Source organism: Varanus komodoensis, unplaced genomic scaffold (genome assembly GCF_004798865.1).
Source record: "Varanus komodoensis strain SLA01 unplaced genomic scaffold, ASM479886v1 scaffold121, whole genome shotgun sequence".
NCBI classification, from domain to species: domain Eukaryota; kingdom Metazoa; phylum Chordata; class Lepidosauria; order Squamata; family Varanidae; genus Varanus; species Varanus komodoensis.
In genome coordinates, this window is record NW_025335353.1 from 387,386 (window position 1) to 413,026 (window position 25,641).

At 43.8% G+C, this 25,641-nt stretch overlaps 1 protein-coding gene across 1 annotated transcript in view; it reads left to right on the forward strand.

Annotated features, from left to right (window-relative positions):
* The first annotated feature begins 3,201 nt into the window (after positions 1–3,201).
* The window catches only part of LOC123019384 (vomeronasal type-2 receptor 26-like), a 141,341-nt gene continuing 118,901 nt past the window's right edge, over positions 3,202–25,641 (forward strand). Inside the window, exons 1-3 of the mRNA XM_044422212.1 lie at positions 3,202–3,237; positions 5,246–5,327; positions 7,112–8,006. Of these exons, the coding sequence (XP_044278147.1) occupies positions 3,202–3,237; positions 5,246–5,327; positions 7,112–8,006 (1,013 nt within the window). The remainder of the gene's footprint in view (positions 3,238–5,245; positions 5,328–7,111; positions 8,007–25,641) is intronic.

A 25,641-nucleotide genomic window follows, 5' to 3' on the forward strand; every position in this document is an offset into this window, starting at 1 on the left:
AGATTACAACTTGCTTTGCATGTATCTTTCTGTGCATGATTTGCACAATCATTTTGGTGGGTGAGCTGTTTGATCTACTGGTCTAGATAATGTTAATCATTGTATGTTTTTATTTTTGCTGCTGCCATGCTATGAATTTAAAACCCAATACTCTTCTTGGTAAACAAGTACAAATTTTTATCTACCTTAAAGTCAACCTTAAATAGTTTAGCATATTGTTTGGTTCATTTTATTTGGTTTGGCTTGGCTTGGCTCGGTTTACTTTATTTCATGTCATTGTTTATTGTTATTGTTTTCTTTGAACTGTAAGTTTTATATTTTGATTTACTAATACATTTTGAATTGAAGTGAAGTGAATGGTACTGTTTTTAATTATTGTTAATACTGTTATATGCTGTGATCCACCCAGAGAGACTACGGGTGGTGGCAGATAAGTCAAACAAACAAGCAAACAAACACATTCATGAACCAGGCTTGTTATGTAGCTATGCTATTCTCCAAGTCTGGAAAAAGTATAGGAAAAGTCCTGGAGTGGGTTATTGCCGAGCACCTTTCATCCAGCTTCCTGGGGTGACTTTCAGACCCCAGATTCAGTTGTTGCCTATGCAAAAGTAGACAGATAATCTAGTCCTTCCTGAACATTGTCAAATGCATGATAGTAAAATATGCTCCTAAATTTTATCTACCTGCCCTTTAATGTTTGTTTTCCATAACACAAAACACATCTAAGGCATAAAATACTTCCCCTGCATATTTGCATAATAGTCATCGGTAAATGTATTGGAGCAAAGCATAAGGTCAGTTAAAGGTTGTCTTAGTGCATATGTTTAGCACAAATTTGTATAATTGCTCTGAGGTCCAATGGCAATGGCAGGAGTTAATTCATAAGGAAGACAAAAAGTTAAGGAGGCCAGCATTGTGGACAATGCCCTGCTAGGAGTTTTCTCTGAAGGATCTCTCTTTGGAAGGTGATTACAGTGACCCAAGAAATACTGTGCAGAGCTCATTGTTCATATAGTGCCCACTGTTGGGCCTCTGCTCACTGAGGAGGCACTGGCTCTTTCCCAGTTAACTGGCTCTTTTCCAGCACATTTGAATTGGACGGCTCCAAGGCAGTATATACCGCATGGGATTGCTTTTATCTACCAAAGACATGCAGCCACAAAGGAATTTAGCAGAAGATACTCTGACTGTAGTAGTTGTATTTCTGCTGAGGGTGCCAGCCACTCTGGAGTTGCTGGAGTTGAAATCCTCTGGAGTTCAAGCATGATGAAACTGGACAATTAGGCTGAGAAAAGGAACAACTGTGTAACACATTACCTCAGATATAATGCAATGATAGCAAAGCAAACCAGAGCCAAATCTGGCAGCAAAGTGTATTTATTTTTCTTACAAGTGTTCTATACCTGCAATATTTCTCTGTTCAATTCAGCCCAGTGAGTTCACTGGTCCTAACTTAGGGTGGCTGTCTACTGAAAGAAGAAGTGAGCATTGGAGTTGCTTACAATCCTGTGGAGGGTGACCGAAGGGAAAACAAAGATCCAGGGCAATGGTGGGAAACTTCTTTTAGCCTGAGAGTTAATTGAATTTCAGAAACATTCTCAGGGGCCACATCCTGGTCAAAAGGGAAATAAAGTATGGTGGGGACAAAGTCATAAAATGTCAGCCTATTGTAGCCTAAAAGCCCTGAGTGCCAGGAAAGAAACCATGGGGTGGGGGGGCATTTCAGCCATGCAATGTGGAGGAAAAACTACCCCAAAGCTAGGAAATTAGTTGAAGGGGAAAGGGTGGGACCATGGTAAAAGACATGGCCTTCTCTGGAAACCACCATGCTTGATGTTCTCCAACTTTAAGCTAGGATGACATGGATCATATACCAGAGCTAGATTCAATCTTGACATATGGGACTCATCTTCACACAGACTGAAGGCCAGGACCAAGGAACTAAAGTCAAATGCTTTGAAGCTGTCTGCCCTAGGGACAAGCAAAGAGACACATCAATATTTTTTTTCTCCTATAATGTGATGTGATCTCAGCTGCATGCATACATCAATGTTTTTTTCTCCCAGGAAGAAATCACAGCATAAGGAACCCCTGGGGTTTCCACCCACCAAGTCATGAACAAAGAAATCCAGGTTAAAACATGCTGGAGATTCACAAACTCTTGAAAGCTTTGAAGTGGGTCTGGTACAAGCAACAGCCTTTTGCCACCTGCACAGCATCCATCACGCCCATCTTTCATTCTGGCTGGGAACTTTGCAGGTTTATGCACTTCAGATCAGTGCAAAATTTAGCTAATGAGAAGACCTCTGGAGGCTGCTGATGGTTTGGCTGCTATTGCTACTTTGGCTCCTGCCTCAGGCTGCTGACAGGGTCCTGAGGACCACATGCCTCCTGACCAGACCTTTCCCGCTCTGGAAGGATTATTACCAACCAGGGGATCTCCTTGTTGGTGGGAATCTACCCCTTGTTAGTGCTGTACCTTTAACCGAAGGTCTTAAAAAGCCTCCTCAAAACTTTGGTCACTCCTACACTAAGTAAGTTTCTAAGGAAGGGTCTCAGAGTAGAAACAGGGGTGCTCCAGTTTTACTCAGAAGTGCTGTTCCTTCATGTTTGCATCCCTGCTAATGCTGCATATGGCAGCTTCCCAGGTCAGAATCAACAGCCTCAAACATTACAGCATTTCCTTTGCCTTGAAATCTACCACATCGGCAAATGCTTCTCCATCCCCTGCAAAATTAGTCCCCTTTTTTCCAAAGTGTAGCAACACTGTCTGTGTGGAAGTCCAGACAACAGCTAGATTTCCTTCCAGTGTAAACCCCTGGTGTTCTCTCTGAGCAGGCAGAATTGACACAACCCTTTTTCAGACCTGTCAAGCATTCAGGGATTGTGTTGAGACTTTGGGCAAACCACATCCAACATTATCTCTCTCACTGCAGAAATTTACAAGTTATGAAGAATTACCAACATTTTCTGGCCTTGGCATTTGCCATCGGTGAGTTGAATGAGGATGCAGCACTCCTCCCCAATCTCACACTGGGCTTCTGTATCTATGACAACAATGAGAATGCAAGGAGGACCTTCCAAGCCAGCTTGTCCCTGCTCTCATCTTGAGGGCAGGTGGTCCCCAACTATAACTGTGGTGGGCAGGGGATGCTGCTCTCTGTCCTCGGAGGTCTCAGTGTCAGATCCTCAAGAGAGATGTCTCCCAACTGGGACCTCTACAAGATCCCCCAAGTAAGCAGATTAAGTTAGGGAGATGTGGGAGAGGCAAGACAGTTGCAGAAGGAGGCAGAGGCTTTACCAAGGCATTGCTGTGCTGTGAGGGATGAGCAACTTCACCAAATTCAGCACAAATTCTCTGTGTGGCTGATTCCCTTAATGACTTCGGACCATTAGTTTTGAAGGCTCTCACCTGGTTTGAACATGAGGGCTTCCTTGAGGAAGTCCTTGACTTGGCTACTCATGTGACAATTTTGGCCGTGATCACCACTTGAACTGGTTAAACACTGAGAACTATGAGAAAAACCATGCTGCATCCATCCATCATTCTCTTCACAGTGCCTGGCTGGTCAGCTCCGTGTGGGGAAAGAAAAGTGCAGTGTTGATGGAACAGTTGTGTCCTGTTTGTGTAGCTGGGAAGCAGATGTACATTGGGGTACTGCCTCTGATGACACTGGGAGCATAACTAAGACCCCCTGTTAGCCTGATGTTCCAATAATCAAGTGCAGCCAGCCAAATGCCCAGAATCCAGCCCTGGACCATGTTTTCCATGTTTTCCAATTTCTTTCCAAGAACCTCTCTCTGCAGCAAAATGGAGGCAAACCAGAATGTGCTCAAGACCTTTTTCCATCAACACCATTTGAGCTGGGGATGTTGGGACTTGTATTCCAAGTCATCTAAATGGCACTATGTTGGGGTGGACCACATTGCAGGGCTGCATGAATGCAGAAGAGAAAGACTTCTTTTAAAATCCCTGTCTTCCTACGGCTTGGTTATGGCCCACTCCATCCTTTTCTGACTGAGGAAAAGACAATTCCTTCCTTCTACCGCATTGACGTCTCTCAATGCCATGGCTTGGTCCAGCTGCTCCTGCATTTCCACTGGAACTGGACTGGGCTCTTCACTCAGGATGATGACTTGGGAGAAAATTTCATCCAGGCACTGAGTCCAATCCTTGCCCAAAATGACATCTGTGTAGAGTTAATTGAAAGGATCATACAGGAGAGCTTATTCAAGGATGTTCTACTTGTCTTTGCTCAAAAAAAGTTTAACAACTTTAAAATTAGGCTTTTGCATTGGAAGGCCGAAGTGGCCATTGTCTCTGGAAACTCAATAATTATAAAATGACTTACAGGACCATTTTATTCCAATGAAAAACACAGCAGCAGCTCCTTAGGGACAGTCTGGGTGCTGACTTCCCAGTGGGAATTTTCCACCTGGGTCTTGCCTGGAAATTGGGGGGATCTGAAATACTTCCATGGTGCTCTGTCCTTCAGAGTCCACACAGGTGATGTGCCAGGCTTTGAAGACTTCCTCCAAAATTTGGATCCATATCAACCCCAGGGAGATATCTTCCTCCAGGACTGGTGGGAACTTGTATTTTTCTGTCAGTTTCTGAAATCAGAAGAGACAGCTAAATTCCCAAGAAGAAACTGTACAGGGGAGGAGAAGATAGAAGATCTGCCAGACTTGGTGTTTGGACACAGGATGACCAGTCATAGCTACAGGGTGTACAACGCTGTCTATGCCGTGGCCCATGCATTACATGCCATGTCCACCTCTGCATCCAAACATGGGGTGGCAGGTGCTGATGAGAGGCTTCTGAATGTCCAGCCATGGCAGGTAACTTCCCTCCCTCAGTTTTGTTTCTCTCACAATAAGGAAAGATGGAACAGGTAGTGCAGTTCCCAGTGGCTTGTGAAGGGGCCTCTGGGATGTCCTCTTGGTCATCTGTACATATGCCAAGAGATGCATCCCACCTTCTTTCTTCTTCACTGTGAAGAAGCAACTGGCCAAACCACACCAGAACAAGCCAGTACAAGTGAAGATACTGAGCCTCTGTTGTAGCCCCTTTGAATCTTTGCTACCCAACCAGGCCAAATTTTTAAGCTCTCCAAGTACTTACTGGCACTGCAGAAAGGGCATCTCCAGAATTCACCTCTCTCAATGTGTGTTCCAGAACACCAGTTGCTTCCCATTCTTGAATGGACAGACTACTACATAGGTGTCTCTTTCACTGCAGGTCCTTGGCCCCTTGAGAGGCATCTGGTTCAACAACAGTGCTGGAGAGGAGGTCTCTTTGACCAAAGATAGCAAAAGACCAGGTAGCTATGAGATTGTTAACTGGGTCTTCTTCCCCAACGAGACTTCATCTTCAGTGAAGGTTGGATGGTCAGATGCTGGGGCTTCTCTAGGACAAGACTTCATGCTGAACACCAATGCCATTGTGTGGGCTACCAAGGTGGGGAATGAGCAAATGTTCAAGGAGTTGCAGGAGAATTAGAGAAATCATGAAGTGTTCTTGTTTTGCAACCAAACTATCCCTGCTGCAGAGAAAGAGATTGTGCTTTAGGGCAGAGGAAAAGGGTTCCAGAGGGAAAACCAGTTTGGTGCTATGAATGTGTCCATTGTCCAGAAGGGACTTTTTCCAATCAGACAGGTATCTTAATGTTTACCAACTGATTTTGCTTTCAGAACTTGCTGAGAGGGAGAAGAGCACCAGGGGTAGAGCATGGACAAAAAGAAATGTCCAGGATTCATTTTTAATATGGATAGGGGTTTAATTGTGGCTTTCCTAGCACTATGAATGTATAGTGAAACAACAATTAATAAGAAATGGAAGCAAACCAATAATAATCACCTTTATGGGGCTTGCTCGTCTATTGAGCTCATCTGTAGTTCTGCTTGTATGGAAGACCATGCAAAGAACCCTTTCCTCTCCATGTATCATGATTTGTTGTTGTATTTGTCTGTCTGTGTTTCATGCATAGATCCCATCTTTCTCCCAAGGGAGCCCTGATGGCAAGTCCAGCCTTCCTCCTCTCCAGTTCATCCTCATATCAGCCTGTGAGGTTATAAGACTAGGAGCCAATGACTGGTCTGATGTCAGTGTGGAACTTCATGGCAGAGAGGGGACTAGAGCCCACATCTTCCCAGTCCCAGTCCAACACTGTAACCACCAGTGTCATTCTATGAAAATGCTCTCTCTGACAATGGTAGACTCAAAGAATGGACACAGGTTCTCTTCCAAGCTCCCAGGATCATGATAGGCCAAATCAAATCCATATAGATCAGGTCAGGTGCATCAAGTTTCTATCCCTGTAAACAGAGGCCAGTGACTTGATCACAGCTTTTAGAGGACTTTTGCCCTATTCCAGGGCCACTGCTCTGAAAGAAATACCCTGAATTGTGCTGGTCCATGCCTTGAGAAATCACAGGCAACCAGCTCATAAATGTTCATTCAGTCCTGAAGTGGTGTACATGTGTGTGTGTAAATGTGTACATGCATGCATATTGTCATTGTGCTCATTGCATAATTATGGCAGCTCAGTTTTGTTGCTGAAAATATAATTCATACTGCAACACTTAAGCAATATATTGCCAGTGCACATAATTACCTATAAGACAATCCAAAGGAATTCAAAGTTATGCACTCCATTTTCAATAAGAGAAAGATGTTTGCATGGGTTTTAGCAAAATTTCATTCCTTCTTGATCGCAAAAACAGCAAATTGAAGAGTGCAACTGTATACAGATCTACTTAGGAGTATATCTGATCACTTTAAGTTAAATGAGTTTGTCTTTCCCTTTCAAAATGGTGGAAAGATTTCAAAACAAGCATAATCTGTTGAAATCATTAAGGGAAGAGGCAAACAAAGAGGAGGCATCTGTGATTTAGAAAACCCCTTAGAAATTGAAGTAGAATTCAGAGAAAGCTGAAGAACAGTTGGCAAGGAGCATCAGAAATTAGTTGTGTGAGCTGAAATCATAGAAACATAGAAACAGAACGAGTCAGAAGGGGCCTCCCAGGCCATCTAGGTCCTTGGTCAGTACATGATGGGTCACCTGCTCCTCTTTTGAGACACCCCAATGACTGTTGCTCATTCCAGATGCAGCTCACTGTGTTCAGTGCCCAGAAGAACAACATCCAAATGTGAAGCAGGATCAGTGCATCCCCAAGAAGATCCACTTCCTTTCCTACAAAGAGACACTGGGGATCACTTTAGCTTCTCCTGGGCTTTCCTTGTCGCTAATCACACTCCTGGTTCTTTCGACCATCATTAACTATCAGGAGACACCAATTGTCAGAGCCAACCATCGCAGTCTCACCTACATCCTCCTTAGTTCCCTCCTCCTTTGCTTCCTCTGCCCCTTCCTCTTCATTGGCAGGCCTATGAGGTTCACCTGTCTTCTCCAACAGGTGTCTTTTGGTGTGATCTTTTCTGTTGCTATTGCCACCATTTTGGCAAAGACAGTCACAGTGGTGCTGGCCTTCATGGCCACCAAGCCTGACAATATTGCAAGGAAGCTCTTGGGGAGACCTCTGACAACCTCGATTGTCTTTTGCTGTCCCCTCCTCCAGGCTGTGATTTGTGCTGTCTGGCTGCTGACCTCTCCCCCATTCCCAAACTCAGATTTCCACTCCTTGACTGGGGAAATCATTGTGCAATGCCATGAAGGCTCCTCTGTGATGTTTTACTGTGTCCTGGGTTACCTGGGCTCCCTGTCCCTCATCAGCTTCACGGTGGCTTTCCTAGCAAGGAAGTTACCTGGCAGCTTCAACAAAGCCAAGTTCATCACCTTCGGGATGCTGATGTTTTACAGTGTGTGGGTCTCCTTTGTGCCCACCTACCTGAGCACCAAGGGGAAGACCATGGTGGCTGTGGAGATCTTCTCCATCCTGGCCTCTGGGGCTGGCCTCCTGGGTTGCATCTTTCTCCCCAAATGCTACATTATTTTGCTGAGGCCCAATCTGAACACCAGGGATCATCTTGTAAGGAAAAGGTAATTAAGAACCTTAGCATTCTATTGTGGAAGTGGGAAAAGTTCTACCTCCAGATGCTTTGGATGTCAACTATAGAGTATCTATCCACACTGCCAAGAGTCAGAACTGCTGGGAGCTTCAGTTCAAAACATCTGGAGATCCTGTTTCTGTCTCCCTCTGCATGTGAATATTCCCTGAGGTATCATTGAAGGGTTTCCAGTGCAAATGCTAATGTTACTTATTACTCTGCTTTTATTTCTGCAGTTTTGTTATATTTCATATTTACCGGTCTTGTATTTCCAAATGGTTCCACATTTAGTTTAATGCATCTTGGAGTTATCACTACTAGAAAGCCATGCATACATGACTAAAAACATGGGTATTTCCATTTAACAGAGTTTACAGTTTCAAGATTTCCTGAATATCTCTTGCTTACCTCTTCTTCAAAAAGAGGCATCCCCATTTTTAAATATTAAGCAACTTGAGTTGAGTCCTGCAGGCAGCAAATTCTGGAGTTGAAGATCAGTTGCCACCAAAGCTGCCTTTGAGGCCTGTTCACCACACTGCCCTATGGGTATTGTAGTCGAACACATGTGGAGGGCACCTGCCTGCAGAAGGCTGACCCTCAAAACTGGTCATGCCCTTCCTGTCATAAGCTGGGGTTCCTCCTCTCACTTATGCAAAGCCTCAGACCTTCTTGTAAACTGTTCTTTATAGACCAAAGCCTTTTCCAAAAGCACAATCACCCAGAATGCATCTCTGAGCATGCACAGAGCAGTTCATTGAATTTCAGCTAGTATTCACCTCCAGGAACTCTCCTTATGAGTATGTGGGCACCATCTGTTAAGGAGGTGCCTTTTAGAATTGACCATGCCTCCTCTTTGCACAAAAACCCTCTAATTAGGCCACTCCCCTCTGCTGTTGTCACACCATGCAAGGATTGCCATTTTATTTGTCGTATTACTTTCCTACCTTTGTTTCCTCTTCCAAGGAAACCAGGGCAGCTTGCAAGGTTCTCCAACTCTCCTTTTTGTCTCACAACCACCATGTGATGAAGGTCAGTCTGAGAGGGAGTGGCTGTGCTCAAGTCACCCAGGGAGCTTCATGGCTGAGAGAGGGCTAGTCCCTGGACCTCCTAGGACCCCAGTGCAATAGTTCCAACACCTCATCTTGTCAGCTTTCTATACTTCTGTACTCATTTTTAACACATTCAAATGGATACATAATGTTTATACACCAGTACAAATAGTACGAGGGACGTTCAATGTATTCTCGGTATCAACATGAAGAAAAAGGAATAATAAATTGAAATAATTTTTATTTTTCAATGTAATCCCCCATAACTTCAATGCACTTACTACATCTAGAAATTAACTTTTCAATTCCCTGTAAAAAAAATACCCTTCCTCCTTGTCCAAAAAGTGTGCATTAATGGCCTCCTTGAGCTCTTCATCATTGGAAAATAGCTTTCCATGAAGATCTTTTTTTAAGTAGTAGTCATTGGGGGCCCGGTTTGGGCTATAGGGTGGGTGGTTTATTTCTTTGAAATCACAGTCTCTTACAGCAGCCTTCGAAACACACGCCGTGTGAATGGGTGCATTGTCATGAAGAAGCAACACACCTGCGGTCAGTTTTCCCCACCATTTTCCTTTAATTGCTTCTCTTAAATTATGCAGAGTGGTTGCGTAAGATGCTGCATTTATGGTTTCACCTTTTTTCATGTACTCGATCAATAAAATTCCCTTTGAGTCCCAAAACACTGTGGTCATGATTTTTCCAGCCAATGGAGTGACTTTGAATTTCTTTGGAGGGTCAGCACTTTTTTCATGCCACTGCATGGACTCCTGCTTGCTTTTAGGGTCATAGTGATGAACCCAAGTTTCATCTCCAGTAACAATCTGGTTGAAAATACTCGATGGATCTTCACCACAGAGCTCTAAAAACTCCCTACAGCACTCGACTCACACTTGTTTCTGAGGCACCATGAGCATTCACGGCACCCATCTTGCACAGACCTTTGAAAGATTAAGATGGTCATGAAAAATAGTAAATATGGTACCAACGGATAGGTTTGTCATCTCTGCTAACATTTCCATTTTTATTCGGGCATCTTCCAATACAAGTTTCTCATTTTTTTTCACATTTTCTTTTGTAGTGGCAGTAACTGGCCTGCCTGAGTGAGGGTCATCTTCAATGCTTTCTCTGCCTTTTTTAAATTCACTTGACCACTTTTGAACAGTAGATAATGAAGGTGCAGAGTCCTGGTAAAGGGCCACCATCTCTTTGTGAATGATGTTTTGACTTTTTCCTTGTTTTGTAAGGAACTTAATCACAGTGTGGTGCTCGATTTTCTTCAACATTGTCGCATCAGTCATCATGGTCGTCTTTCACTGAGGATTACTAGGGAACTAATGATTACACTTATTTGAAATTTTGCATGTATACCCTCAGATAGTGACATTAGCTAATGAAATAATTAAATTACCCACATCAATAGCAAATCAACCTGATACTGAGAATACATAGACCACCCCTCATACATTCTCTAAAACTAAGAAAAGAGCAGCAGTAAAACAAGATGAAACTCACAGGAGATAAGGGGAGCCTCTATGAACAAGCATCTTTTCAAGAGATGATCGAAGCTGAACACAGGTTCTTCCTCTTGAACCATATGTAGGACAGTTTCAGGGGGTGGGTGCCACTACCAAAAAGATCTGCTTACAAGCTGTTACCTGGCTATTTTAACATACTATAGCTTTCCAAAGATGCTATGATTTTATTAATTCTGTCCTTTTGGACATACTTGGGCTAAACTGTATACTTATTAACCTTTGGTGGTATTTACCTCTTTTGTGACTGTGGCATTACTAGATGTCCATTGTACTCATAAAATAATAAAGAAGCAAATGCTGTATTGTTCTGCTTCCATCTCCTCATCTTTATACCTGGTCCTGAATAGGAGCCTTCCATCCCTATACAATTCTGTTTAAAAGATGCATTTGGTCTATTTTATTGGCAAGTCCAATTAATTCTTTTGGGATCATGTCCCTTGTTACTTCTCTATTTTAGTACTAAACCCCCCCCCCATCCTGATTCATCACAATATTCATTTTCATTCCAACATGTTGTAAAGGAATAAATATACTGGCTTAGAACATCTAGCATTCTATTTGAACCTATTTGGAAACTAACACTTACACCATTATGCCAAAGCATACAACTAATATTCTGAGATAACGAGTTTTCCTTTGGGCTTTGTTGTCTCCCAAGTCAAATGTCATCAGTATTGATGCAGGAAATGTAACCAGTCTATAGTCAAGGCCAGCCCTGGATTGTCTGAAAGGATGTGCTGACTGAAACTGGAGAAAGAAAATAGGGATTCCCTTCCTGCTTTGTGGAACACCAGGATCCCCTTTTTGTTGAATGAGAGTGACAGAATGTGGACCTAGACAGAGCTTTGCTCTGATTGCACATGTACTTCTTATGTTGTTAGGACAGTGGGGAGGACTTCAGCAGGGACAACTGCCTTACCAATGGAAAGGTAGCAACTAGAACAGATAGGTATACAGAGAGATTCACCAGCCTCATGCTTCAATGGGATTGCAAGCATGGGTGGAATGAGAGAAGCATCTTGCAGGGAATTGAAGGACCAGGAACATGTGTGCACATATCCATCTGTTCTTTGCACAAAGAAATGTAGGGATCCTCATGCCTCTCTTGGCGTGCAGGGTGGGAGAGGAGTGCAAACAGTTTCCTTGATATCTTGGGAAAGAGGGGATTTGGCAGGATCCTCCTACCCTGAAAATGGGTTTCTGACTTGTCCCCAAGTGGGTGAAAGAGCTAAGCAAGGCTTTAAGTATGAGAGTATTTTTAAAGTCATTTTTGTGTGTGCACATACACTGTGGGGTGGAAATTTTACTTAAAAACAAACAAAGCCACAAGTCATGGTGTACCCTGTGGCAGCCCCTCCAGGTTGCCAGTGTGGGACTTTGAAGGGGGAGCTGGTGGCTGCACTTATGGGAAAGTGGGTGTCAGGGAATCTTGGATTAGCAGAATGGGAGAATGTATGCTCAGATCCACAAGGAAGACACCATGCTCAAACTGCAGCAGTTTATTGCAAGGTCACCCAGGCACCTCTCTGAAAGAGATAAAATACAACAATGCTGCCCAATAGCCAGAATACCTAACTGACTGCAAACTTCCAGAGCACAGAAACAGATTTTATAAGTTGTGGTGATGCACACAGTTTCTAGGCAGTGATGAAATTTTGAACTGATGAGAAGGCAAGGGAATAATACAGAAGTGTGTGGAACTTTAGGAAGGGCGTGGAACTGTATTTTCTTTTCCCAGAGAAGGAACTAGGAAAGAAAATCTTTCGGATGGGGAGGGGGAGTGAGGGCACTGCTGCCAGATTTCATATTAAAGGACATGCAAAAGCATATAATTTCATTTTAGGGTTTGTTTGGACTTTCCCAACAGTTGCTATGTGAGGAGGATGCTGGACTGGTGGTTGTCTTGGTCTGAGCCAGAGGCTTTTCTTCTGTCTGGAATTAACTCCTCTCCATCACCTGAGAATGTCCAAGTGAAAGAGCCTGGGGGATAAAAGAGAACCCCTGGTGCTCCATGGCATAAGTGCCAGGAGCTGGGACAATAATCCCCCTTGGTCTCCTGGGATGGAAGAGTGGCCAAGCAGACAGGAATGGAAGCACCACGATGCTGAACCACCAGTCCCAGCTGACAAAGCCTATCCAAAATGATACTATGAGTGATGGGATCTTAAGCCGCTCAGTAGTCAAAGGCAATCAGCCGATCTCACTTCATAGAGTTGACTCAGTCTTCATTTGGAAATGAAACCTGAAGAGTGATTAAAGTGGATCAAGATACTCTGTTTGGTTCAGGTGTGCCTAGGAGTGCTGTGCCCAGGAGAGGCAAAGAAAAGGAGCAAGACCAAAGAGGAGATGGAGGGCCTCCAATCAAGGAAGGTGAGGTCTTGAGGTTTTGAGTTGAGAACAGGAAAAGGAACAATAGAGAGGATGCACCTCAGGAGGCTCTGGTAAAACAGGAGCTTCTGAAATGAACCTTCTTTCAGCAAAGCTCATTTCATAGGATGACTGGGCTAGCTTCCATTCGTAAACAAAAACTGAAGAGTGATTAAAATGCATCAAAGTACTCCATTTGGTTCAGGAGTGCCTAGACCTGCCTAGAAAAACAAAGGCAGAAGAATGGGAGGAAGCCCAAGAGAAAATGGATGGCCTCTATCAAGGAGTTGCCTTGAGTTGACAAGAACCAGTTAGGGTGGAGAAGAACTGGCAGTTTAGGAGGGGAAGCATTCACAGGACTTCCAGAAGTCTGAGATGATTGACCACACAACAGGAACAATCAAGAAGATGCAGCTCAGGCACTGGTAAAAAAGGAGCATCTGAAACTTCAAAAGCCTGCTGTGAGCGTGCATTTGACTTGTACTGAATGGCATTCAGGCTATCCAGGCAAGCTGTCCTGAGCACAAGAAATAGAAAAGAATGGCAATGTCTCATCACCTCCTACTAACTGATGAGTGCAAAGATCAGCCTGCACACCCAGGTTTGCCATGGGAGTGTTTCCCTGCTGCATTTTAAACTTGGTTCCCCCATCAAGTTGGCAGGCAGAAACGAATGAAACCTCAGGTGATGGTGCACTCTATCCAACACTGCTCTTTCATTGCAGTTGCAGGAGGCTCCTTCCTCTGTATATATGGAGAAGCATGTGGGAATTCATCCCTGCCTCGCAGCATTCATGCTGTAGCTAGGCACGCTACGCTCAGCCAATAGTATTGTAATTTACCAGCCAATAGTATTGCAACTTACTCAGCTAATAGCATTGTACTTCACCTGTGTAACCATATAAGGCTTGTGACCATATATAGCAATAAGTATGCTTCCTGTTACCCGCGCCTGCGCATAAGCAATCAATAAGCCTTTGTGAATCCTGCGCTTGCGCACAATCAACTAGGGTGTTCACTGCTTTACTCGATGGCTATTGGATTACACAAGTATAAATGTATCAATCTGTGAAATAATAAAAAGGGCTGCTTGTGTTGACGCAGTAGAATTTTCTGCGAAGATCTTCTTTGTTCTCTCGAACAACCAACCAAGCATGCTTTAAAACTTATTCTTTGTCTGCAGTGTTTTATTTCTCTCTCTGAACTCTCTCGCACCGATTGTCAGAGCAGGCACTCCGACAGAAGCAAGTGGGGAGGGGATCAGGATGTGAGCATTCCCAGCGAAGCCATATGGGCCAGGTTTCATGACACTGGCCACATTACAGAGAAATGACTGTATCCACTTCATTGAAGAGCCTGACATATCACAATGATTGTCACTCAGTGACAGGTCTTTCAGGTGGACCATCTGAAAGGTGTCTGCATGTCCTTCAGACATCACAGCCATTCCATCCACAGGTGTCCCTGTGTCACTACTACATGGAGCCACCCCTCCCTTTCTGAGCCAACAATGTTGCTAATTTTGGCCCAGGCCTGGTCTCCTTCTAGGCTGATGGGGCATTAATTTCCATAGTTCAAGCGGCAGAAAGGGACAGTGAATTCCCAAAGGTCCACACAGAAGGTAAGAGTGATGCAAACCTCTATCGACGAACTGATTTTTAAAAAGATCTTGGACTGTGCCAAAATGGACAGATTGACTTTGTCTCTGAAGGAGAAAGAAGATACAGACTTCTATCAAACTTGGAATTCCTTTTACTATTGGCTAGAGAAACGGGACTATGCATAGACTTAAATATGCTTATGGATTACCATAAAAAGAAAAAATATGGGGGGCTGACCCTTCTGATGTTTTTGATGATTGATGATTTTTTTAGTTTTTTTTTTCCTGTTAGGTTTGTTAATTAGTAGAAAATAATAATAAAAGTTATTTAAAAAAAAAGAGTGAGGCAAACCTCTTGTTCTGCCTCCAGGTCTCTTGGGTTCTGCTTATTTTTCTCCCTGGTAATTATGGAAAGTTCTTGAATTCCACAGGGGTTTCCATCCAGCAAGTCAATAACAAAGAAATCCCCGAGAAAGCCTGCTGAATACAAAAGTGCCCTGAGCTCTTTGGTATGGGGCTGCAGCCTCATGTGACATCTGGCTGCCTGCCCCTCTCTTCCAGGGATCACCTCCCTTTTCCAGTGATGACTGTCCTGCTCTCTCTGCTGCTTTGGCTCCTGCCTCAGACCACTCAGAAGATGACACGAGGGAGGTTTATGCAGCCAACAGACTATTACAGGCCGGGAGACCTGATTGTTGGTGGGAATTTACTACTTGGCAGATATTCCTATACAGAGCAAAAAAAGTTTCATACATCAAAACGAATGATCCTCAGTGTTAATAGACTGTAGGTTTCCCTTAAAGGGATCTGGGATGCATGTGTGTGCATTTGCTTTCACTCCGGGGCGGTATTCCAGGGAGGTGTGTCAGGGGTGCTGCTCAAGAGGACATGTTACGCATGAGAATAGGAGAGCCTTAACAGGTGGGTTCTTGACCAAAACAGAGAGCCAGATTGGAAATCTCTTCATGGGTCTTGTCCTAAGGAACTAGAGCAAGCAGCAGAGTGAGAGGGAACCAGCAGCTTGTTCTTGTGCTGAAAATCACTGTAAAATGAAAGGCTGTCCTGCCATCCCTGCCCCAAGCAGACTACTTTGGGGTAAGCTTGACTGGGTTTCTGAGGTGAAGACCCCAGGCTCATTTTAACTTTCACGCTCAGAAGAGTATGCGAAGCTCAGATTTAATTAGATGAATGCCTTTGTCTTTCAAGTAACATGCAGGTTCCAGATGGAAGACCTCAAGCAGCTCATGCAAATGATGCAGATGAGCTGGAGATCGGCTCCTTCTCTTCCTTGAACCCCAAAGGTCATTTGACCCACAATGCCCAGCATTCTCGGCCAGATCCTGTGCAAATCTGGAGATCCCCCAGCTGCGTTCACTGGGCAATTCCAGACGGCAGATGGGAGGCTTTTGCATGCAGGAATCTTGGGGTGGGTGTCACAGCTGCACAACAAGGGGCTTTGCTAATCAGAACTGAGATAGTTAATTGTCATTCAGTTCTATATTTCTTGCATGAAACAACCCTTGTACAACACACAGCAAATATTCTGAAATAGAGAACAAATTTAAGAATAACAGAGACACTTCATTTTTGAGGAAGTTCCCAAAAGGGGACACAAAGGAAAACTCTGTCCTCAGTTACCCTTTCTGCTCTTCTCCTAAAATAAGTGCAGCTTCTTTCCTCACCAAGGCAGCAAACTGCTCCCCCAATCTAAAAATTATCTTTCCTGGTTAATATTAGTCGTCTAGCCTAAAATATCCTCTAAGCTATAAGATGGGGCATTTGCTTTGTAACTACTTGGAGGTGGACCTTATGAAAATTAAGAGGCAGCCAGAGAGCGTTCCTTTTTGTGGAGAGAACCTGCATTAATCTAGTTCAGTCTCTCCTGCTATGGGTGTCAGGGGGTTGCCTTTTCTTGATGCTGAAGTGTGTGAAGCTCATTCTCCCTTGGCCTTTTTGAAAAAACAACTGCATGGTGCTAGTTCTCATTGCTCTGCAACAAGGGCTATTTCAAACAGCATCACCATGCTGGGGTAGATAGGCAATCCTCTCAAGGTCAGTATCTAGCAGGGCTTCTCTGGGGAAGCAATGGGGTCTCTCTCTCTCTCTCCTTCTCTCCCCCACCCTCCCAGGATTACCTATCCATGTCAAGGGAGAATTTGCAGTTGAAGGAGTTGCTCGGTCATGCATGTAAAAATAAAAGGATTCTAGCCTGTGCAGGCACAGTCGGGAGCGATTTTACATCCTCTCATTGCTTTAGTGCACTTGAATTCACTGTGTCTGCATTGAGAAGGAGCTGCAGTCCAGAGGTCTTCCCAAGTGCTCCCTGGAAATGCCAGGATTGCTCCTGACACCCCCTGCATGAGAAGCGGGGCCCCCCGCCTGTCTCATGGTCCTTTTCTTGTTGAGTTCTGGTTCATTGAGCAAAAGGTGAGTCAGCTTTAAAAGAAGTTTGGGAATGCACAGATGGTTCCTGAAATTACATTTGCTTGGGAACGGCCCTGGTGAATTCCTAGAGGACAAATGATGGAGGGTGGGGGGTCTCCAGCCTGATCTCTAGGGGGAAGTTTTATTCTAGGAGGCTTTTTAGGTAGATGGGGGGGTGGGGGGGAAGGAAGGTAGATGCTTGTGTTCCTTTCTTCCTTGTAGTGTGTCCCATAATCACCATGGCTGCTCTTGATACTTAGATATCTGGTTTTTAAGATGGATGTGATCCTTCTTAGTAACTCTTCATTCCTTCTGAAATCATCAAGTGTATCAATGGAAGCTTCTACCACAACAATCATCCTTGTTTTCAAAATGCCACTGCTACCTAGTGTATTTAACTTGCAGGACAATCCTAGCTTCAGTACAGATCCTGCTAACTCCACTGGATTCACAGAATCTTGGAATCACAGAAGCGTAGAATTGCAAGGAGCCAGAAGGCCATCGGTCCATCACCCTGCTATTTCAGGACACTAAGATATCCAATGCATTTAGATGACTGTCCAATCACTTTTTCGGTGTCTCCAGTGAGGGAGAGCCCACAACTTCACCTGGTAATAGGTTCCATCATTGTACTGCTCTGACAGTGTGGAAATTCTTCCTGGTGTTTCTTCTAAATCTTGTTTCTTTTAACTTGAGTCTGTTATTCCATGTCCTGCCCTCTGGAATGGATGAGATCTTGCCCATCCTCTTTGTGACAGCCTTTTAGGTACTTGTATAGTGCGATCATATCTCCCCTCAGTCTTCTCTTCTCCAGGCTAAACAGAGTTTATGCGGAGTTCTCTCAATGTTTTCTCCTAGGGCTTTTGTTTCCAGTCTCTGGACCATTCTTTTTCCCCTCCTTTGAACCCCTGCCAGCCTTTCTGCATCTCTTTATAGCTTAGGTGGCCAGAATTGGACACAGGACTCTAACTGGCACTGAACTTTGGGGAACTAGTACTTCACATGGTTCAAAAGTGATACTTGAGATAATGTAGTGCAAAAAACCATTTACTCTTAACAGCTGCATCATATTGTCAGCTCATATTTTGCTTGGGATCTACAACAATCCCAGGATCCTTATTTTTTGCAGTATTTTTGAGGCAATGTTCCCCATATTGTAGCAGTGTGTTTGGTATCTTGTCCCTAACTGAAGGACTTGGCATTTGTCCCTCCTCAATTTCATAAAGTTGTTCTCTGCATCTCACCTCTGTCATCCAGGGTATTCTCTATTCCACTTAGCAAGGTGTCGTCTGCATATTTAATTTTCTTCCTGTTCGTTTCCTCATCTGAACCATTACAAAAAATGTTGAAGAGTTTTAGACCCAGAAGAAAACCCTGCAGAACCCCACTTGTCACCTCTCCCCAGTCCAAGAATGCATATTGATAAGCACTCTTTGATTGTCTATCTTGCAGTTAATTGTGGATCCACATAATGCTAATGAGGATGTCATGGGGCACTTTGTCAAAGGCTTTGCTAAAGTCTAGATAATTTCCACTGCATCCCCACTGTCCATTTTGGAAATTTATCCAGACAAAATTGAAATCAGGTTTGTGTGGCAGGATTTGTTTTTGAGACATCCATGTTGACTTCTAGTAATCTCTGCATTGTTTTCAATGCCTTTGTGGACTGATTACTGTATAATTTGCTACAGGATTGTTCCATGGATTGATGCCAGAGTGACTGGTCTGCAGCTCCTGGTTTCTTCTTGTTTTCCTTTCTTAAAGGAAGGGGTAGCATTAACTATTTGCCAGTCATCTAGAAATTCCGCTGTTCCCCCTGATTTCTCAAAGATAACAGAACTGTTCTTCTAGTTCTTCTGCCAGATCCTTTATCATGCTAGGATGGAGTTCCTTGGGCCCTGGAGATCTGAACTCATTCAGTCCATGTAGATGATCCTTGATCAATTGCCTGTCGAACCTGGGCTGCCCTCCTGCCATCTCAGCTGATATTTCCCTTCATCAGAAAGGTCAGGGATCTTCTTTGGGGAGAAGACTGAACCAATGTAGGACCTGGGCAGTTCTGCCTTTTTTTCTTTTGGTATAGTTTTACCTTCCATATTAAGTAATTTAACCCTGTTTCAGTCCTCTGTATTTTCCTTTGGACAGATCTGAAGAAGGCTTTTTTGTTGCTTTAGCATCACTCACTAACCTCAGTTCATTTCTAGCTTAGCCTTCCTGATGCCTTCCCTGCAATCTCGTGCCACCTGCCTGCATTTGTCCTGAGCGGTCTGGCATTCCTTCCACATCCTGTACATGTTCTTTTCTGTTTCCAGATAATCTCATAGCTTTTTCTGAAGCTAAATGTGCTACCTCTGTTGTTTTCTAGACATTCTTATTGTTGGAATTATTTGAAATTGTGCCTGAATCAATTCTTTTTTTCTTTTTCTTTTTAAATATCCCACACTTCTTGGGCATATTTTTCCTTAGACATGGCTTGCCATTACTATCCTGAATTGGTTCAAGTTGGCTCTTCTGAAATTCAGGGTACATGTTTGGCTACCTTTAGTTTTAGTTTCCCTATTTTAGTCCTCCCTGCCATTCCCTGCCACCTGCCTGCATTTGTCCTGTGCTACCTGGCCTTCCTTCCACTTCTTCTACATGTTCTTTCTTGCTCTCAGATAATCTCTTGGCACCTTCTTCTTCTTGGAATGATTAGAACTTCTCCCTGAAGCATTAAAAAAAAAAAAAAAAAGATATCCCACTTTTCTCTCAAGAGTGGCTTGCCATTATTGGCCCAAATTGGTTAACATTGACTTTCTAGAAATACAGGGCACCTATTTTAATTTCCTTATTCTTGTCCAGGGCTTTGGTGCATTGGACTACACCATGGCTGCACTGAGAAGTTGCTGCAGACCAGGGACTGAGGGAGGGTCTTCCCAAGCTTTAACTGGAGATGTCAGGACTGATCCTGGCACCCCCTGTATGGGAAGCAGGGCCTTCACCTGCTCCATGGTCCTTCCCTTAATGAGATCTGGATCATTGTGCAAAAAGCGATGTCTTCACTGAAAGAGTTTGAGTTGCACTAATGGTTGCTGGATTTAAGGTTGCTTGGAAAAAGCTCAGCTGAATTTCTGGAGGACAGAAGTAGGCTCATCAGCCTGATACCTACAGAGAGATTCCATTCTAGGAGACTAAAAAACCTTTTTATTTAATCGCTATTTTAAAAATAGCGATTGATCGTTGAACAGTTGCTCTTTTTGTTTTCAGTTTTTTGTTCTTATGTAATCTTTTATTGAATTTGTTATTTATAAAGATTATTTTATTGTTTTTAATTGTATGTATTGTGAGCCACCCTGAGATGCCAAGGCATGTGGTGATGGCATACAAAAGTTTTAAATAAATAAAAAATAAATATCTAAGTAAAAGAGTGGGGTAGAAGGAGGTAACCTTTTGCATTCACCTCTTCCTTGTGGGGTTCCCCATAATCTCTTTGGCCAACTATGGGAGATACCCTTTGCTGTCCTGGATGCAAACAATTTCTTTGCAGTCTTCTTTCTCCTGTGTTTTCCTTTGACAAATTATTGAAGGAGGTATGTTTAATAAAGGTTGTTCACACCAAGATGTCCTTGGGGGAAAGGATCCTGGAACATTTTTCTTGAAGAAAAAAAATGTCACCTGTTCATTGCTTATCCTTACCAGTGTCCTGATATTGCTCTCACCATGACAGGACAGTAATCAGGAACTACCAGCATATCCTGGCTTTGGTGTTTGCCATCACTGAGATCAACAAGGATCCAGCCCTCCTTCCCAACACAACACTTGGCTTCCGCATCTATGAGCATGAAGACCTGGTCACAACAATGCAGGAGAACAACATCCTCTTGCTGTCTCCACGGGAGAGACCAATTCCCAATTACACATGTGACAAGCACAGTCAACTAATCTCCATCATACAGGATTTTGACTCCAGATCAGACATAGCAGCCTTAATGGGCACCTTCAAGATCCCAGAGGTGAATGCATTCATCTGGAGATGGGTGTGAGTGACCTGCAGAGAGAAGGGCCAACTCTGGGAACAGATTCATCCCTGAAGTGGGTGCTTTTCTTCAATTCTGGATGACGGGGCAGGGGCCTCCTCATCTGGTGAGACCATAATATAGCCACCTTAAATGAGGCTAAGAATGAATCTTTGGAGAGTCTTGGGTGACAAATCACAGCTAACAGTGGGTCTGTCTTACTGAGATGACCAATTGAGAGAAATATCAGGTATTCCTGATATAAAGACAGATCTCCCCACCACCACCATTTTATGCGCCCTTTTTTATTAGGACACATACTGGAACCATTTCCACCCAATACTGCCACTGGAGACCAGCCCTGAAGTCCCAAAGCTTTGCATATGCATACAGTGAGATGTACTCTTGGAATTGGAACTGATCTTTTTCCTGCCATGGGTAGTCCTTCTGCCAGGGCTTGGTCCATTCTGTTCCAAAGCTCAATGGTGCATCAGGCTAGAGAGAGGGCTAACTGAAAGCTTCTGTTTAAATTTATGGATCCCAGCTGAAAGAGGGATGCCTTTCCTGGGATAGTACTCCATATATTTCAAGTCATGGCAACTAAAGGGGGGAAGTTTAGTACACACACGCACACACAAAGCATTCTTGTTTTCAAAATGCAACCAAAAAGCATTCTGAAAGATTAAGAGATGAAGCAAAGAAATTCCTGGTAAACTGGTTGTTCCATTATGTTTAGGGCAAAGGCAATGTATCCCTCTTTTACTTGCAGATTAATACCCAAGAAATTCCTCGGTATGAGGGCTTAGTCTGGCTGCTGCAGCATTTCCACTGGAACTGGATGGGGCTGCTTGTTCAGAGGGATGGCCATGGCAAGCGTTTCCTCCAGGCACTGACACCCCTACTGCAGTGGAAGGACATCTGTGTGGCCTTCACTGAAATGTTCTCACCAATGGATGCTGCACATGTGCATGGAATAAAAACGGGATACATTCCTCACATGTGGTTGCAAACAGAAGTAATAGTTTTCTTTGGAGACAACTCTGCAACACTACAGTTAATGTTGCGGCTATATATTCATAAAGAAAATACAAAGATCCCATTTCAGAAGGTTTGGATCCTGACCTCCCATTCAGAATTAGAAGCAAGTGCAAATTCTGAATATAGAATGATTTTAAAGACACTTTATGGAGCATTGCTCTTCAGAGCCCATGCAGGTGATGTTCCAGCATTCAGGGCTTTTTTCCTGGCTTTAGATCCATTCCACCCTCAAGGGGACATCTTTCTTCATGAGTGGTGGGAATATGCATTTCGGTGTCACTTTCTGAGATCAGGAAAAACTCCAGAGTCAGAACGAACATGTACAGGGAGGGAGATGAAGATGAAATCCAGCAATTTCCGGTTTGAATTGGGCCTGTCCAGCCACAGCTACAACATCTACAATGCCGTCTATTCTGTGGCATATGCACTACATGCCCTGTACTCATCTGGAGTGAAATATTCACTAAGGGGAGAATGGAAGCAGCTTCTGAAAATTCAACCATGGCAGGTAATGTCCACAATCAGATGTCATGAACTTAACCAAGGAGCCCTGCTGGTTTCTCAGTCAACAATCCTGGAGGGAGAGGCTGGTGTGCGAGAAAGGGAAATCAGGAGAAATTTTCGTTGTGGATTTATCTTCATGGATGCAATTTCCCTGAATAGACATTCAAAAGTTCGCAAGGCTTAGCAGGGATTGGTGGAACTCATGGAATACTTATCATATCCAAATTGTACGTATTGTGAATGGAGGAAGCATTCAGTCTCAGATATGTAGATTCAGTTTAATAAACTTATGCTGAATAGCAGGGGGCCTGCCCACTGAGAATGTTCCTTCTTGCTACCAGCAGAAGAACTGACATGCTACACTCCAGGCTGCTTGGAGAAAAAGTTTTCCAGCTCCATTTTCATTGTATAAGAGCTGCGGTAGGAAGTAGACAGCAGGGCACCATGCCAAAATCATTTCGCAAAGCCTAAAAGAGTAGATATCACCAAAAAGGGCTGCATCTAACAAATAAAGTTCACAATAGAATAATGAAGGGGGAAAAAAATCTCTGAATAGGAAGGGACCAGAGTACATTGGGTAACATTTCCACTTACTGTCACCTTTTCTGAATATTTCTGCACTTTCAGATACTTCAGCCAATGAGGAATGTCCAGTTTAACAACAGTGCTGGGGAGGAAGTTTCTTTCAATGAAAAAGACAGGAGATATGAGATCCTGAACTGGATCTTGTCTCCAAATGAAACTTTGTACCCTGTGAAGATTGGATGGATTGATCATGGCGCTCCCCCAAGCCAAGACTTTTCCATCAACTCTGCAGCAATTGTGTGGGCAAAGAAGGTGGGGCTGGTATGGGTCATATGGGTCACGGAAGCAGGGGCATGGCACAATTTCTCTCTTTCAGAAAATATGCTGTGCTTCTTTTTGAGACCTAAGTACTGCTGAATGTTGGGAACTGGGATGTCATTGTCCACTTTCAAAGGACAACCTTTGTTCACCAAAAATCCCACTTTGTCTCAGTGCACACTCCAGGGAGGTTTAAAGGATATCCCATGCCTATATTCTTGCAGAGGTCCTGGCAGTGATAGTCAAGAAGGGCCATGATGGACCTAGGTTTGGACCAAAAGAAGACATGCTCCAAAGATCCTGCTTCTGGCTCAGAAGAGATTTAATATGAGCCCCTGCCCCAGTGTTGTTGGGGAAGCTGCATGCATGCAGAAACATTTCATTCCACATAGATTGACGGCACCATCCTCCAAGCAGTGCAGAACTCATGCTAAGGAATGTCTGTTGAGTAGCCGTTGAGGTCATTTCACCCTACCAAGCAGTCTTTGCTTCTTTCCATTGTAGACAAGGCCTGATGCAAGGTGTGTGGAGAGCTGCAGTCCAGGGTACTGGAGAAGAGTCCTGGAGGGGAAGCCAGTTTGCTGCTACATATGTGAACTTTGTGCAGCAGGGATGTTTTCCACCTCTACAGGTACTTCAAAGATTAAGAGCCATGCATCCATGCAGAATATGATGAAATAAGGGTGATGTGGGGGAAAGAAGGCTCAAGGAAAGCAGAATGTTGGAAGATTTTATCCCTGCTATATATGGCAGACCTCTGTGCTTTTCAGGTTTACAAAGTCTTCAAAATTTCCAGAAGGTTTCTTCTTTGTACATAGTACAACATTTTGCCTGGTAGCTTCTGAATGCCTTTATATACACAGCCTTTTCCATCCTTGTATGACCTCATGCTTCCGAAGTACCTGCTTCTCGTTTTGCTCGGTTTACATGAGATCTAAAGGTGTCTGGCCAAAATTCTGACTCAGGCAGCTGCTGGGTCCCACTTGCAACATTCCTGCTACACTGCAGGAATTTACGACAACCTAAACCAGATCGACCCTTTTTTCAGTTGTTGTTTCTGGAGCCTGGGATCCAGCCTCAGCACACACAGATTGCAGGGATCAGTGCCCAACAATGACAGAAATTGAGCTTAATAAGCCTACTTTAGCTAGTGTGTGAATTCAGCTAACAGTGTAGGTGACAGATTTTAGCAATTACCTATGTTCATTTCTGGATAAAGAATAGTCTCAAGAGAAAAGACTGACCATGAATGTTATACAAGTTTTTCGAGATGGGGATATTTTTAATTTTTTGTACATATGACCCATTTCCCAAAGCCTATTTAAAGGGTGCAAATTACGGTATGGAAAAAAAATTTCCACATCTTTACTGAGGGTGGGATTTGCCCCCAGATAAAATAGTTCTGTGTCCTGGTTGAGATTGTTTCACAGCTATTGCTTGTTTCAGATGCAGCTCACTGTGCTCCATGCCCACAAGATCAGCACCCAAACAAGAACCACGAACTGTGCATCCCCAAGAAGATCCACTTCCTTTCCAATGAAGAGACACTTGGTATCCTTTTAATTTCTCTGGTTCTTTTCCTTTTTCTCAGCACATCGACTGTGCTGGCAACATTCATTAAATATCACAACACACCCATTGTCAAAGCCAACAATCGAGAACTCACCTATGTCCTCCTCATCTCCCTCCTGCTCTGCTTCCTCTGCTCCTTCTTCTTCATCGGTCGACCCACACAGGTCACCTGTCTTCTGCGACAAGCTGCTTTTGGCATCACCTTTTCTCTTGCAGTTTCTTCTGTGTTGGCAAAAACCATCATGGTTGTCTTAGTCTTTATGGCCACCAGGCCAGGAAAAATGGCAAGTTGGCTCTTGGGGAGACCACTGACCACCTCCATTGTGCTGATCTGTCCCTTCATCCAAACTGTGATCTGTGTTGTCTGGTGTCTGACCTGTCCTCCATTCTCCAACTTGGACTTCTATTCCCTGTCTGGAGAGATCATTGTGGAATGCAATGAAGGCTCCATCACTATGTTTTACATTGTGATGGCTTACATGGGCTTCCTTGCTCTTCTCAGCTTCAGTGTGGCTTTCCTGGCCAGGAAGCTGCCTGACAGCTTCAATGAAGCCAAGTTCATCACCTTCAGCATGCTGGTATTCTGCAGTGTATGGATCTCCTTTGTACCCACCTACCTGAGCACCAAGGGGAAGTATGCAGTGGCCGTGGAGATCTTCTCCATCTTGGCCTCTGGGGCTGGTCTCCTGGGATGCATCTTT